General features: G+C 44.5%; 1 protein-coding gene across 23 annotated transcripts in view; it reads left to right on the plus strand.

Moving 5' to 3' along the window:
• The first annotated feature begins 1,856 nt into the window (after positions 1-1,856).
• Btrc (beta-transducin repeat containing E3 ubiquitin protein ligase) overlaps positions 1,857-15,409 on the plus strand; it is a 188,629-nt gene continuing 175,076 nt past the window's right edge. For 4 of the 23 annotated variants that reach the window (XM_076563209.1, XM_042264379.2, XM_076563213.1 and 1 more), the window contains exon 1: positions 2,044-2,225. In XM_076563209.1, the coding sequence (XP_076419324.1) occupies positions 2,178-2,225 (48 nt within the window). In that variant the 5' untranslated portion in view covers positions 2,044-2,177. Of the gene's footprint in view, positions 2,226-2,446; positions 2,481-2,501; positions 2,613-4,821; positions 5,157-15,409 lie in introns of those variants that run through there. The other 19 variants (XM_076563219.1, XM_016006686.3, XM_076563216.1 and 16 more) reach the window with 14 other exon arrangements.

Raw genomic sequence — 15,409 nt, forward strand, 5'->3', positions numbered from 1 at the left:
CGAGCCACCACACCTGGGCTCATTTTGCACTTCTGTATAACCTTTGAATTTTTTAAAATTTCAGAGTCACTTTTTATTAGTTGCATGCCTCTTGTACATTAGGTATCATGTTGAGTTCTATGGGCACACAGACCACTAGGACCAGAATCAACATACTAGGAATGGAAGAGCCATGAGCTGCAAGGGAAGAGACTGGGTTTACTCCAGTACTGATGAGTTTTCTCTGTTTGTTTGTTTGTTTTTTTTTAATTATTTAAAACTTAGCACACAAAATAGCAAGCTTCTTTACAGCATTTTCATACTTATATGTCCTCATTCTTTGTGATAATTCAACATTTTTATGTGTGTGTTTGGGGGCGGGCAGGGTCTCTTTATGTAGCCCTGGCTGTTTTGGAACTCAGAGATCTGCTTACATCTGCCTCTCAAGTGCTGGGTTCAAAGGCATGCACTGCTATGCCTAGCCAAACAGGACCATTTTATTTATCTATTTGTTTATTTGAGACAGTCGGTTTTGTAGCTCTGGCTGTCTTTGAACTCAATGTATAGAACAGGCTAGCCTTGAACACACAGAGATCCTCTTGCCTCTGCCTCCCAAGTGTTGGGATTAGAGTTATGTGCCACCATGCCTGACCTGATTCTCCTTCTCCTTCTCCTTCCTCTTCCTCTTCTTCTTCTTCTCCTCCTCCTCCTCCTTCTCCTCCTCCTCCTTCTCCTCCTTCTTCTCCTTTTTCTCCTTCTCCTTCTTCTTTCTCCTCTTCCTCCTCCTTCTTCGAGTTGACATTTGCACAGTTGTATACTTACTATTTGTTGAAAGAAAACATAAAATAGTTTATAATAGAGGGGTTGAAGATGTAGCTGAGTGACAGAATACTTGATTAATATGCGAGGGTCCTAGAAGGTCCTTTGCAGGAAAAGTTTCTATCTTTCTCTTTTTGTTTGACTAGGTCTAGCTTTGGTTGTCCCAGAACTTACAACGTAGACCTCAAAGTGCATCGATCCTCTTGCCTCCTCAGGAGGGCTGGGATGGTTAGCTCACTGGCTTTCTTTTTGTTTCCAGAAGCAAAAAGGTAGTTTCCTAATTTGCCTATTTTAAAAATTCAGATATTTTGTACAATTTTATCAGAATCTGGCTTTTTTTTTTTTTTTTTTTTTTTGGTTTTTCGAGACAGGGTTTCTCTGTGTAGCTTTGCGCCTTTCCTGGAACTCACTTGGTAGCCCAAGCTGGCCTCGAACTCACAGAGATCCGCCTGCCTCTGCCTCCCGAGTGCTGGGATTAAAGGTGTGCGCCACCTCCCCAGCCCATTTTGTCCTTTTCAAGGCCAAAGAAACTTATAGACTTCACTTGTTTGATGGTCATTGTATTTCATTGACTCAACCAACACAGGACTTAGATCTCAGGGTTAGTAATGGCAGCCCATCCTTTCTGAGCGCTAAACTCAAGAATTTCCTGGACCGAGTTCTATCTGCCCCTGACTTGCTCTGGGGGAGAAAAGGCTCTTTAGAAATGAGAGGCAACAGCTTAGGAGGACTTTGAAATCTTGCAATGGTGTTTTTGCTGCTTCCACATGCACACTGGGCTCAGAGCCCCTAGGTCTAAGTCTTTCTTCAGACGCCCGACGCCTGAAATTTAGGAGGGCCCAGTTCTCCAAAATCGCAATTAGGGCGGCCCAAACACCCTGAGTTCTTTCAGTTTTCCTCGTGTTCGGAATACAGATGAAGCACGAGTCGCCATCTTGCTATCAAATGCCAGGCCAGCAGCCACTGGCGTCGTTCGGTAACCACGGCGACACTCCGGCTTCGCCCTCTTAAAGGCTGGAAACTACAATTCCCGTCAGCCGACTTCCCCTCCTGGCTCTCGAGTGCTCGAGATTCGGCTCGCGCACCGCCGCAACTCCACGCAGCGACCCGCGGGAGTTGCTGTTCGCCGCGTGTTCTCGCCTCTTGCCGCACGAGCCTCCAGAACTACAAGTCCCGTGAGGAGGCGGAGCGCGCACGCGCCGAGCCGCGAGTCCGCCTCAGCCCCCTCCGCCCTCCCCCCTCCCCGTCCCCCGCCCGTGCCCGGAGGTAAGAGAGGGCGGGGGAAGGAAGAGGAGGCGGGATCCGGGCGCTGCGTTGGCTGCGGCCTGGCACGAAAGGGGCGGCCCCGGCGGAGAGCAGACCCAGTAGCCCGGGCGATTATGGACCCGGCAGAGGCGGTGCTGCAGGAGAAAGCGCTCAAGTTTATGGTGAGGAGGTGGTGCGGGCTGGGGAATGGTGGAGGCGGCGGCGTTGGTGCGTCGCCGAGCTCAGGCCTGGGTCGCCCGCTCACCGCGGGAGGGGGCAGCGGGACCCGGGGCCGAGGCCGGTGGCGAGGCGCAGGGAGGGACGGGACTGGAGCTCGGGGGAGAGGGCAGGGGGGTGCAGAGGGGACCCTGGGGTGGGGGCAGCAGCTCCGCCATCTTGTGGGAGAGAGGCCAAGTGACAGTGGGAGCTCCTTCGAGGTGGGGGCTGCTGGCGGCGCGCGGGGCCCGGGAGGGAAAGGGGCGTGGGGACAGTTACTGAAGAGCGGAGGAGCCAGGGTGGAGAGACGCCTGTGGACACTGGCAGGGGCCTTCCCGGTGTCAGGGTTACGGGTAAGGCCTGGGAGAGGAGGTGCATTCTGCCTGGAGTGGGGGCAATAGTGAGGAGCCCAGGGTGATGGCAAGGCGGAGACACTGGGGGCAGGGGAAACTGGGCAGGGCTGGGCACTGATGGGTTTAACGGTGAGGGAGGGAAGAGCCCGGGCTGGGGGAGGCAAGTAGTTTTGTAGAATGAGCTGGGAAGAGAGCCTTTGGCTAAGGGTGGAATCCCAGTTGGCCAAACTCACGTTGCCAAACTCTGGAGGAGAAGAGGCCTTATTTAGGAAGATAAGGACTCAGACCTAGGGCTGTGGTGACTGCCCCGGGGGGCGGGGGGGGGGAGAAAGGCAGTGTTGACGGTGAGCCAGGATTACAAATACCAAAAAGGAGATACTCGTTCTGCCTTGCAGGGGAGGCCAAATTATTTGTAGTAAAGGCAAGGTGATGAAAGAAATGTAGGTACAGGTAAATGGGGACACATTTAATAACCAATAGGAGAAAGCAAAACAAAACTTAGGCCTTAAGCGGTGAGGTAGTAAAATGTGGAGGCCAGGTGCTGTTTTACTTTCTGGGAGTGGAAAGGCCTTGGAGAAATGATAAGAGCTGTTAGAAATTCTAGAGAGGGTAAGGAAGGAGATAGGAAATAAGTCAGGGTTAGTGGTTACCCTTGAGTTTTAGGCTGAAGCCCAGTGTGGGGATTGCATTTTGAAGGTATGTTTAAACCCCTTGGACCCTGTTTCTTTAATTTTGTATGGGGCTTTCCTTTGCTGTGCTTGATTTTAGCAACCTCAGTTAGGTTGGTATTTGATGCTTTTAATCTGATGCTTCTTGTATATCCTAGGTGTAAACCAGCCTCTGGTTACATTGAAAGACGATGGGATGCATAGATTTTTTAGCTTAACAGGTGGTTTTAGGGACTTTGGTGTTATTTGCAATTACGTCTTGGTTTTTCAGAAGTAATTGTAACTCATCATTCCAAATAGCATTTTTTAAATAGTTGTTTCATCTTTGCCTAAAATGCCACAACAAATTAAACATAGACACTGACTCCGTTAAAATTAGGTTTTAAATTGTCCCATTCATATTTATAGAAGCTGGTCAAATTTAAGTGTTTATTTTGGGGGCTGGAGAGACGGCGCAACAGTCCAGAGCATTGCTGCTCTCCCGGAGGATGAAGGCTTAATTCCCAGTACCCACATGGTGGCTCATGGTGGTTTGTAACTCCAGTCCCAAGGGATCCACCACCCTTCAGTGAGCAGAAGGCTCACAAATGGTGCGCAGACATACATGCAGACAAAACATTCATACACTTAAAGTTGAAGGTATTAGTACCTTCAAAAACACCTAAAGTTTGTTATTAACAAAATTCTATTTAGCCTAAAGGTGTTTCTTGAACTTGTGTCTTGTGTTGACATTATAAAATGTTAAGAGCTCCCTCGGCCTGGGCATGGTGGCTTACACTTTATAATCCAGGACTTACGAAGCTGAAGCAATGTGGGCGAGGTGGCGCACACTTTTAATCCCATCACGCCGGAGGCAGAGAGACAAGGTAGATCTCAGTTCCAGGCCAGCCTGGTCTACAGAGTGAGTTCTAGGTCAGGCATAGTGAGACCCTGTCTCAAAAATACCCCCCCCCAAAAAAAAAGAAGGAAGAGGAGGAGGAGGAGGAGGAGGGCGGCTTGGGGATTTAGCCAGTGGTAGAGCGCTTGCCTAGCAAGCAAGGCCCTGGGTTCGGTCCTCAGCTCTAGGAAAAAAAAAAAAAAAAAGAAGAGAGGAGAAGGAGGAGGAGAAAGTGAGGCAGGAGTATTGCCATGAGTTTAAGGCCAGCTGGGGTACAGAATTAGACCCTGTTTCAAAAGACCATAAACAAGCAAACTAGAAAGATGAGTGTGGTGGTGTATGTCTGTAATCCTAGCCTTTGAGGTGTGGAGGCAGGAGGATCTGGAGTTGAAGACCAGCAGCAGTTAAAGGCAGCCTGGGCTACATGAGACTGTTTACAAACAAGCAAGCATATCAGCAAAGAGACCTTGGAATTTTGGGGGTGAGAATGGAAGTAAGTCAAAGTTGCTTACTTACAAGCCAGTTTCAATATGGAAGTCAGAAAAGTGATCAGCACAAAGCTGACGCTTAGATATATGGAATAATGTTTGGAATAATGGGACTTGGAGATCATAAAGAGACATTATGAGATCATCCTTTTTAACTCCCCTGTAAGTCTCAGCCTAGGAATGTTCGGAACTACTTTACCTCTGCTTTGTGCCAGGGAGTTAGGTGTGGAGAATGGCCTCCTGATTGAGTCAGGAGCACTTGAAGATAGTCAAGTAATAGCTTGCAGCTTTGAGGGCACCACACGTTATTAAATGTTGAGTCAGCCACTGGGAGAAGCCAATTTTTTCTTTAATTTTAGTTACTTTCCTTTTTGACCTTGCTATTGTGGCTGCTTTTTGAGAAAAGGCTAACTGGAAGAGAGTTGCTAAGAGCAACACCTCAGTAAGAGAAGCAGAGAACGGAGACTTACTGTCCTCTTTGAGCTCAGCCACAGCCTTAGTATGAATCTGAGTAAGTCTTGACTTTCCCTTGGTGCCATTTACCCTACGATAACATGTCTGCCTGTTCAGACTCAAGTGGAGAAGGTAGTTTATTTGATTGTGCATCAAGTAATTAATGCATAGTACAAAGTGGAAGGGCTATTCTTTTAGTCAAACTGAATTTTTTTGGTGTTTCTCCTCAGTTGCTAATAACAGCTTTGGTACAGGTTTTTATTTTTTTATTTTTTTATTTTTTTAATACAGGGTCTCTCTGTATCCTTGGCTGTCCTGGAACTCTATGTAGACCAGGCTGGCCTTGAACTCACAGAGAACTGCCTGCCTCTGCCTTCTGAGTGCAGGAATTAAAGGTATACACCCACATCCAGCTTCAGTTTAAAGAATTTTATGTAAAATTTGTTGATAATGTCAACATGGAATGGAATACTGTCATGAATTTACTTATCACATTTACTGTTATTAATGCTACTACTAATTTCAAGTAGACCATTCATACATGGTTGAGACTTAAAGCTTGCCCTAGGATACCTGGAAAAAGTAGTGTAAACTGATTAACTTCTGAAAGCAGATAGGTGAGAAGAAAGCAGTAGTTTGTATGTAACAGTCTGTGCTGATGTCTCATCTAGCTTTAGCAGGTCCTTAGGAACCTTTCTTTGGCCAGTAAAAGTATAAAACTCCAGAAATGATAAGGACTGGGAGAGAGCCTGAGCTGCAAAGTGAAAATGATGGACAGGAGCTACGCCACATGGACATTGAAGACAGTGTGGGGGAATAAAAAGATATACTAAGGAATAAATTGGTGCTTAGTTTAAAAAATCGGATAAACGGATTCTTTTCCAGCAGTCCCAAGATCAAGTGGGTAAAAATAATTTTAAGACATTTTGTTTTTTTTTTTTTTTTTTTTTTTTTTTTTTTTTTTTTTTTTTTTTTTTGGTTTTTCGAGACAGGGTTTCTCTGTGTAGCTTTGCGCCTTTCCTGGAACTCACTTGGTAGCCCAAGCTGGCCTCGAACTCACAGAGATCCGCCTGCCTCTGCCTCCCAAGTGCTGGGATTAAAGGCGTGCGCCACCACCGCCCGGCAACATTTTGTTTTAAATAAAGAGACAGTGACCAAAATAGCATAAAAAGGCAGACATTGCTGAGTATGACACATACCTGTATTCCTTACATGTCGGAGGCAGACATCATGAGGTTGAGGCTAGGCTTACAGTTCAGATAGGGCTCAAAGCCTGCTTTTCCCTGTACAAACCTTAAGCATGGTGGCTTGGCTCCAAGGAGGAGTATTGCAGGAAATAGGAGATAGAAACTGCCCAGTCCTCTTGTGCTAGATTTGAAGTTCAAGATAAGAAAACATAAAAAAAGAAAGCTTAATAATGTCACTATGGTTGAGTCCAGTCAAGGCTAATCTGAAATCAGGGCTGGTGGGGATGGGGAGTGGACTTCTTCCTGTTGATGTGAAGACTAGCATCAATGAACAGGAAGGAAAGAATTCCTGGGGGTTATCTTCTGCCATCTGCTGCCTTAAATGCTATTCTAGGTGGTTGTCCAGGCTCCATGTGCTGAGGGGATCAGCTGAGTTTATGGATAATAATACAGAATCCTTGGGAGGAGTCTTTGTTTGAAATGAACTTCTCAAGAAGCTAGGAGGCTCTCCTGCATCAGTTGCTGCAAAGATAATGTAGTAGGAATGATACTGGATAGGATTTAGTAGCCTTATTTTGAGTGTGTGCCTGAGATCAGCCCACGCGGTCAGTCCTCAGGAGCTATCCATCTTGTTTTTTGAATCGAGTCTTTCTCTGGAGCATGGGGCTCACCTAGCCTAGTAGATGAGGGTGAGTGGCTTTGGGGGTGGGTGGGGGAGGGGAACCCTTCTGCTGCCACCTCCCCAGTCCTGAGATTCCAAGCTTGAACCAAACCACCGTGCCCACTCCTCAGCCCTACACCGCAGCCACTGTTACCACTGAGCTGTCTTCCTAGCCTGGCCTTTCTTTACTTACTTGAGAAACAGATTTTTCAAACATCTAAAGATAAATTGTATTTGGGTTTTTGTTTTGTTTGAGACAGGTGCTTGCTGTCTGGCTCAGGTGGCCTGGACCTCACAATACAGCTCAGGCTGGCCTTAAGCCCAAGTGACCTTCCTTGCTTCTACTTCCGGAGTGTTGGTATCATATTGTGTGCTACCATGCATGCCAAATAAATCTCCATATTTTTTTTCTGGTGTTTTTTGAGACAGTGTTTCTCTATGTAGCCCTGGCTGTCTTGGAACTTGCTCTGTAGACCAGGCTGGCCTCGAACTCAGAGATTCACCTACCTCTGCCTCTGAGTGCTGGGATCAAAGGTGTGCACTACCACCACCGGCAAATCTCAAGAATTTCTACAATGGATTTTCTTTAAATTGGTGAAATTAATTGCTGACTGAGTGGTTTACATTTGAAACCAGCTCTGTTTGGCAGTTTCTCTCCATCTGTTTCCTATTATGGCTCATTTGTTTACTGAGACAGGATCTCCATGTATTGTCCAAATGTTCTCAAGTTCTTGGACTCAAGTGATCCTGCTTCAGTGTCTTAGATGGAGCTTTAGGCATTTGGGACCTTGCCTACCTTCAGGATATGAAATTATAACATTTTTTGTTTGTTTGTTTGACAGAATCTCATGTAATCCAGGCTGTCCTTGAGCTGTCTTTGTAGACCAGGATGACCTTGAATTGGTCTTTTTTCTTTTTTTAAATATTATTCTGTGTGTTTTTCATATCATGGATCTTGATCCTATTCATTCCCCATCCCTTCACATCTGCCCTTCGCTCCTGCACCCCTCCCAAATAAAATAAAATTCAAGAGAAAAAAAGGAAAAAAATAAAATGAGTAAAATTTAAAAAAAAGGGGGTGGGGTGGGGTGCGGTGAAAGGAATTAATCCTAGTACTTGGGAAGCAGGGGCAGGCTGATCTCAGTGAGTTTGAGGCCAGCCTGGTCTACAAAGTGAGTTCCAGGACAGCCAGGACTGTTACACAGAGAAACCCTGTCTGGAAAAACAAAACAAAACAAAACAAAACAAAACAAAACAAAACAAAACAGCTCATCTTGGAAGCTGCAGTGTGACCCAACAAGTCACATGAATTGGCCTATTTTGCCTACACTTTTCAAATGCTGGGATTACATAAGATCACCACATTTGTTGTTTAATGATAATTCTTTGTGCTAATTTCCTAAGTTTGTGTTTGTAATAGACGTTTATAATAAATTAGTGAAAGTGAATTATTAAGTCACACTTGGTGGTTCAGGCTGGTGTTAATGTAGGTTTTCAGGAAGCTGAGGCAGGAGAATCTAAGATAGGAGGACAGTTTGGATTACAGAGTGAGTTCAGGCCAGTGTAGGGAACTTAGATCTTGTCTCAAAATAAAAACTCCAAAGTTGGGTTGCATGGAGCACTTGTCTAACATGTCAGGTCCTGAGTTTACTCACTGGTGCCTGAAGACAGTGAAGAGAAAAAAGTGAGTTATTAAATATAAAATAAAAATGTTATTTTGACCTGGGCAGTGAGAGCCAGGCAGATCTGAGTTTAAGGCCAGCCTGGTCTACAGAGCGAGATCCAGAACAGGCACCAAAACTACACAGAGAAACCCTGTCTCGAGCAACACCCTCCCCCCAAATGTTATTTTGAATAGTTATTAGGAATTTTTTTTATTGCCAAATCATTCAACTTTCAGAAGAGACCACTTGTCAGTTCTGTGTTTAACTGAAGGGAAGAGTCTTTTTCTGCTAAAGGGAGACAGGACATTATGCAAAATCTTGGTCATATGTGAATAAAACCTTTTTGTCAGTAGTACTCCAGCAAAAGTCTGAGTATGAAGAAGGAAATATCTTTGTGCTTTGGGATATGGCTCAAGGCAGATAGCTTGCTAAGCATGTAGAAAGCTCTGGGTTTGATACCTAACTCTGTAAAAACAACAACAGATCCCCTAACGTCTTTGTGATACCAAAGTACTTTACAATCTTACCAGTTTTCTAGGGATACTGTATTTAGCACAGAAGTCCTTTTTACATATGAGAATCTGTTGAAAGTGAAATAGAAAATGTTTACTGAAGTTTAACAACTAAGTTTAACTAATAGCTAAGTCAGTGAAAAGAAATGTAAAAACTAGAGCTGAGTCCCCAGGACCCAAACAAGACTTCTTTATCCTTAACAGGTTTTGGCATCCTAAATCAGGCAGTGGAGGCTCCGAAGTCTGTGAGAAAGGTGTCAACCAGTTTTCCCTGCTGGCCACCCTGTGCTTTTGGGATCTCTGGGTAGAGGAGCCTGGTGCATATTCCCTTTAACTTCACAAAGCCCAGTAGAGAACATCTTTACACATGGCTCAGATAACAAAAGTAACATAGGTAATTGAATTCATGTTGAACTAAGAATATGGTTGATCTCTGAGGCACTATCATCTTAGCATATTATTTCACTTCATTCTCCCAGTGAGGCAGATTCAATACAATTATTTCTGTCATTTTTCATACAAGGAAACTGATTCCAAAGAGATTAAATAACTTGTTCAAAGTTACTGTGATGACAAGGAATCCAAGATCAAATCTAGGCAACCTGACTCAGAGATCCTCACAGTGTACTTGTGTATGCGCATGCATGTGTGCAGAGGCCAGAGGAGGACAATTATCATTCTTTATCTTCTTCCTGTTAAATGGTCTCTTTGAACCTAGAGCTTGCCATTTTTCATTTAGGCTGTCAGTCCAAGTCCAAACAATTCTATTACCTCTGTCCTACCCCAGAACTGGGATTCTGAGGTGGTATAGCCATGCCTGACTGGAGTTACTGGCAGTTGTGAGTTGTCCCGTGCCTGGGAACCAAATTCTTGTCCTCTATGAGAGCAGTACCCATCCCCGACCCCCCATAGACTGAGTCTTGACGTTTATTACTTTAAAAAGCTCCATATTTATTTCCCTTTCTGACTCTTTGCTTGTGCCCTCAACACTTTCACAGCACTTTTCTGCTCCTCAGTAAGGAAAGCCCCTTGATCCTATCATGGACACAGCACACATAGGCCCTGCTGACCGCTTGTTTTAGACAATCTCATAAGAACTTTAGGTCTTACAGCAGGAACCCCTAGAAGTCTGCTTGGGCACACACTGCATGCAGATTTTGGTGCTTTGCCAACCCTCTTGGTATAAAGGTAGACAATCCTATTGACAAGTCTAGTTTTGTTAGAGGTGGTATTATAGGAAAACCTACTATGGACTGTCTGAGTGCCTCTAAGCACCTTTCCCCGAAGAACACTGTACATGCTCTTAACCATTGAACCATCTCTTCTAGCCCACTTTGCATGTTTTCTTGTTGGTTAGGTGGTAGCCTGAGTGGAATAGTTACTATCTGGACTTACAGGTGTGTTTTCTGATCATTTGAATTACCAATGAGAATCTGAAACATTACAGTTGACGCAGTGTCTGCCATATTAGCACTTGCTATGATTCATTTTCTTTTGAAACAGGGTTTTGTGTATCTCAGGATAGCTTTAGACTTGCTGCCGAGGATGACCTTACAGTTCTGATCCTACTGCCTCTACCTTCTGAGTGATAGAGTCATGTAGACGAATTTCTAAGTGATCTTATTAAATGAAAAACACAGAGCCAGATATAGGGGTGAAAGCCTTAGCAATCAGGGAAATAGGAATAACCACCAACCAACCTTACCTCTCCAGCTCTGCAGCTACCAAAAGTGAGTTACTTCCTGTCTACCCGTGCCTTTATTGCCTTGCTGTTCTGCCCTCTCATGTTCTGGCTCTTAGCCCATCTACCTCACTTCCTTGTCACTGACTGTCTGTAAAGACCTCCAAGTCTGTGGTTGGTACTGGGATTAAAGGCGTGTGTCATCACACTTGGCTGTTCCCTAGTTAGTGTGTCCTTGAACACACAGAGACCCTGCCTGCCAAGTGATCGATCAGGTTAAGGGTATGTGCTACCACTGCCTGACTCCTATGATCTCCAGGCAAACTTTATTAATATACAAAAAAAATATCACCATAGAGTCATAGGCATGTGCCCCTATGCACACTTTACAAAGTACTGAGATCAAACCCAGGCTTTTGTCACCCTAGGCAAACACTCTAGCAACTACTACATCCCCAGCTCCAGTTATTGCTATTTAATAAAAAATATGTTTAACATGCAATAGATGTTACCATAAACTTGTGAGCTTTTGGGAGGGGTTCTTATTTGGTCTAGATGGGCTTAATTAGGTGACTGCATATTTTGGGATTCAGAAGGAAGAGGCAAGGACTTCCTAGAGAAAGCCCTTCTCAGTCATAACAATGGCAATGAGCTTAGTTGAACAAGTACCTTTCAATCATGGCTTGTGTATAATAACTGCTAAATATCATTGACCAAAGCCAAGCACATGATAGATGTAAATAAAGTGGAGGAAGGAATAATCTGCACAGTGATCTACTATATTAAGAATATGTTTCTTCCTTTTGATAATTTTTGATTGTTTTTTCTTTTTGTAATTCTTGGGGATTTAACCTAGGGCCTCATGCATGCTAGGCAAATGCTCATCATTGAATTAGAGCCCCAGCATTTTAACAGATGTATTTATTTTGTGTGTATGTGCCTGAGTGGTGTATTTATGTGCACTACTTGTTTGCAGTTCTTGTGGAGACCAAAAGAGGGTGTTGTACTCCCTGGAGCTGGAGTAAAGGCAGTTGTGAGCCACCTGACATGGGTGCTGGGACGGAGTCTGAGTCCTGGAAGAGGAGAAGCAAGTTTCGTCTTTGTTTGTTTGAACATTTGCCTAATATACACACATTCCTAAATCTGATCCCCTCCTCTCAATTCACCCTCTCATGCACACATACACACACACACAGAGAAAGAAAAAGGAAGGAAGGGAGAAGGGAAGGAGGGAGGGAAGAAGGGCAGCAGGAACCACATGCCCAAAATCTCAGCACTTTTGAAAGGAGACTCAGGAGGATCAAGAGTTCAAGGACAGCTGGGCAGCGGTAGCTCACGCCTTTAATCCCAGCACTAGGGAGACAGAAGCAGGTAGATCTCTGAGTCTGGTCTACAGCCTGGTCTACAGAGCAAGTTCCAGGGATTCCCTGTGTAGTCTTGGCTGTCCTGGAACACGTGGCAACATATAGTAACAGAAATGGGCTGAGTATAAGAGTAAGAGCTAGACAATGGTAGGCCTGAGCTAATGGCCGAGCAGTTTAAATAATGTAAGAGTCTGTGTTTATTTTAGAAGTGGGCTCTGGGACTGGCAGGGTTTGGTGGGAGCTGGAGAGAAATGTACCAAGCTACACCAAGCCATATCCCTTAGGTTCTCTCTTGCTCTTTCTTTTTCTCTTTAAAAAATAATTTTATGAGTATAGCAGAATATCATTAGGAATCACTTCATTGATTTTTTTTTTCCTCTGCATATATGTTATGGCTGTTAGCTTGGTGTTTTTGTGGGACTCTTAACAGTGGGAGTGGTTGTATCTCTGACTCTTTGGGCTGCTCTTGGGGCTCTTTTCCTCCTATTGGATTGCCTTGTTCAGCCTCCATATGAGGGCTGTGCCTTGTTTTATCCTGTGTGGCTGTCATCTCTTGGAGGACTGCTCTTTCCTGAAGAGGAAACGGAGTGGATCTGGAGAAGAGCTGGGAGGAGTGAGGGGAGTGGGAAACTGGTCAGGATGTATTGATTGAGAGAAGAATCTACTTTCTTTTCCCAGTTTTTTGAGACAGGGTTTCTTTGTATAGCCCTAGCTGTCCTGGAACTCCTTGAACTCACAGAGATTCACCTGTTTCTGTCCCCCGAGTGCTGGGATTAAAGGTTTGCGCCACCACCAACAGGCTGAGGATCTATTTTCAATAAAAATAAAATAATAAAAAATTATTTGAGAACATGCATGCTACCCTTTTCTTTCCAGACTTTGTTTGTCTTTCATTATGTAAGCCTTGGTTGGCTTGAGTTGACAGATTGTATTTCCTCTGTGTCCTGAGTGCTGGGATTAAAAGGCTTTTGCCCACCATGCTTGGCCAGACTGTCTTGGTGTGTGATCCAGGCTACTCTAGAACTCACTATGTAGCTGAGGCTGGCCCTGAACTTTCCATCTTGCTTTCAGTGTCCAGGTGCTTAGATTATAGGTGTGTAACTCCAGGCCTGGACTCTATTTCCCATTTCCTTTTCCAGTGTCCAGTTGTTGTACGTTCTTGGAATAATGACTGACATAGTGGGGTCCCCACCCCACCCCACCTCCACAGGGTTTCTCTGTGTAGCTCTGGTTGTCTTGGAACTCTGTAGAGCCTGCCTCTTCCTCAGGAGTGCTGGGATTAAAGGTGTGCGCCACTGCCCGGTGTTTTTCATTGTAGCTAGTCTAGTGGGCGAATGGTTGGTCCTGTTGGACTATTTTAATTTGCCCTTCCTTAGATGTAAATAAGCACCTTTCTAGGTTCCTTGGCTGTTTAGGCTTTAATGAAGTGTCTATTTAAGTCTTGGGCTTTTTTTTTTTTTCTGTTGGATTGTTCGCTTTTGTCTTAACAGATTTGTTCTGTTTTTGCAAAATACAAATCCTTTGTCATATTTTTGGTATTTTTTAGGAACAGAACATTTTGTTTTCAGGGTATTCATTTGAGGGATCAATAAATATCAGATTTGTGTACTGCCTACAGAGTTCATAGGTCAGCAGTTTTTCTCTTTCTATGCATTCATATGTAAAAAGAATGAATAATGAGGAGTATAGCTTTGCAGTAGAACATTTGCCTTTTATGAGTGATACCTTAGGTTCTGTCCCCTCACAGCAAAATAAATAACTAAACAATAAGTAAAAGAATGACCACCATTAGCTTTATCATTTTTTTTTTTTTTTTTTTTGTTTTTTTTTTGTTTTTCGAGACAGGGTTTCTCTGTGTAGCTTTGCGCCTTTCCTGGAACTCACTTGGTAGCCCAGGCTGGCCTCGAACTCACAGAGATCCGCCTGGCTCTGCCTCCCGAGTGCTGGGATTAAAGGCGTGCGCCACCAACGCCCGGCAGCTTTATCATTTTAAAAAGAAAAAAAAAATTTTTTTTCTGGAGACAGGGTTTCTCTGTAGCTTTGAAGCCTGTCCTGGACTAGCTCTGTAGACCAGGCTGGCCTTGAACTCACAAATGAAAATATTTTAATGGCCCTTCCCCCAAATATGAAGGCTATAACCACAGAACAAAGGAAAGTGTAAACATTTTTTAATTAGGTAATGTCTGTCTTCACACTGAAGCAGGCAGAGATAGCCAATACCTTTTTAAAATTTTATTTAGGTTACTAATCATTTGACTTTTAGGTAGGGGGTTTGTCCTAGACTCTCTGGCTTAGATTTCATTCATTTACAAGGGTCCTCAAATATATACAAGGGAGCCCCAGTGGGTAAAAAGCACTTGATATGTAAGGTTGATGACCTGAGCCATACCTGGAATCCATGTGGTGATATATTGTGTACCCTAATAAAGTTATCTGGGGATCAGAGGACAGAGCCAGCCACTAGATTAAACATAGAGGCCAGACAGTGGTGGCACACACCCTTAATCCTATCACTTGGGAGGTAGAGATCTGTTTGGATCTCTGAGTTCAAGGCCACACTGGGAACAGGCAGGTAGTGGTGGCACATGCCTTTCTTGAATCCCAGCACTTGAGATCTCATGCCTTTGCTTGGAAAGCACAGACGCCTTTAATCCCAGGAAGTGACATGGCTGGGTGGGGAACAGTGTGAGGAGGTGAATGGTATATAAGGCACACACGAGGAGTCAGTAACTAAGCAGCAGTTCAACTGAGACCCTCTGGGGTGAGGACTCAGAGGCTTTCAGTCTAAGGATTTGTGGAAACAGGATCGGCTGAGGAATTGGTGTACAAACCCATGTTAAAAATCTGGATGTGAAAAAAAAAGTCTGGATGTGGTGGCCCTATCTGTAATTCCAGCACTCATGGTGAGGAGTACTGAGCTTGGCAGAAATGAAAGACCCTGCCTTAGCAAGATAGAAGGAGAGGAGGACTTCTGACCTCCCCATGTACACCAGGTCATGAGTGCCCACACAGACATGCACACACACACACACACACACACACACACACACACACACACACACACAGAGTAATAATAAAAAAAGATTTAAAACATGTATGAGGGAGGCAGAAGAGGTTAGAATGGTGCTTCGTGAACATCCCACGTGCGTTGGCTTAGAAGATGAGGGAGAGAGCCCTGAGTCAGAGAATATGAGAGTTAGAAGCTGGAATACGGGCAGGTGAAGGCCTCTGGAATGGAATTG

Source organism: Peromyscus maniculatus, chromosome 1 (assembly GCF_049852395.1).
Source record: "Peromyscus maniculatus bairdii isolate BWxNUB_F1_BW_parent chromosome 1, HU_Pman_BW_mat_3.1, whole genome shotgun sequence".
NCBI classification, from domain to species: Eukaryota; Metazoa; Chordata; class Mammalia; order Rodentia; family Cricetidae; genus Peromyscus; species Peromyscus maniculatus.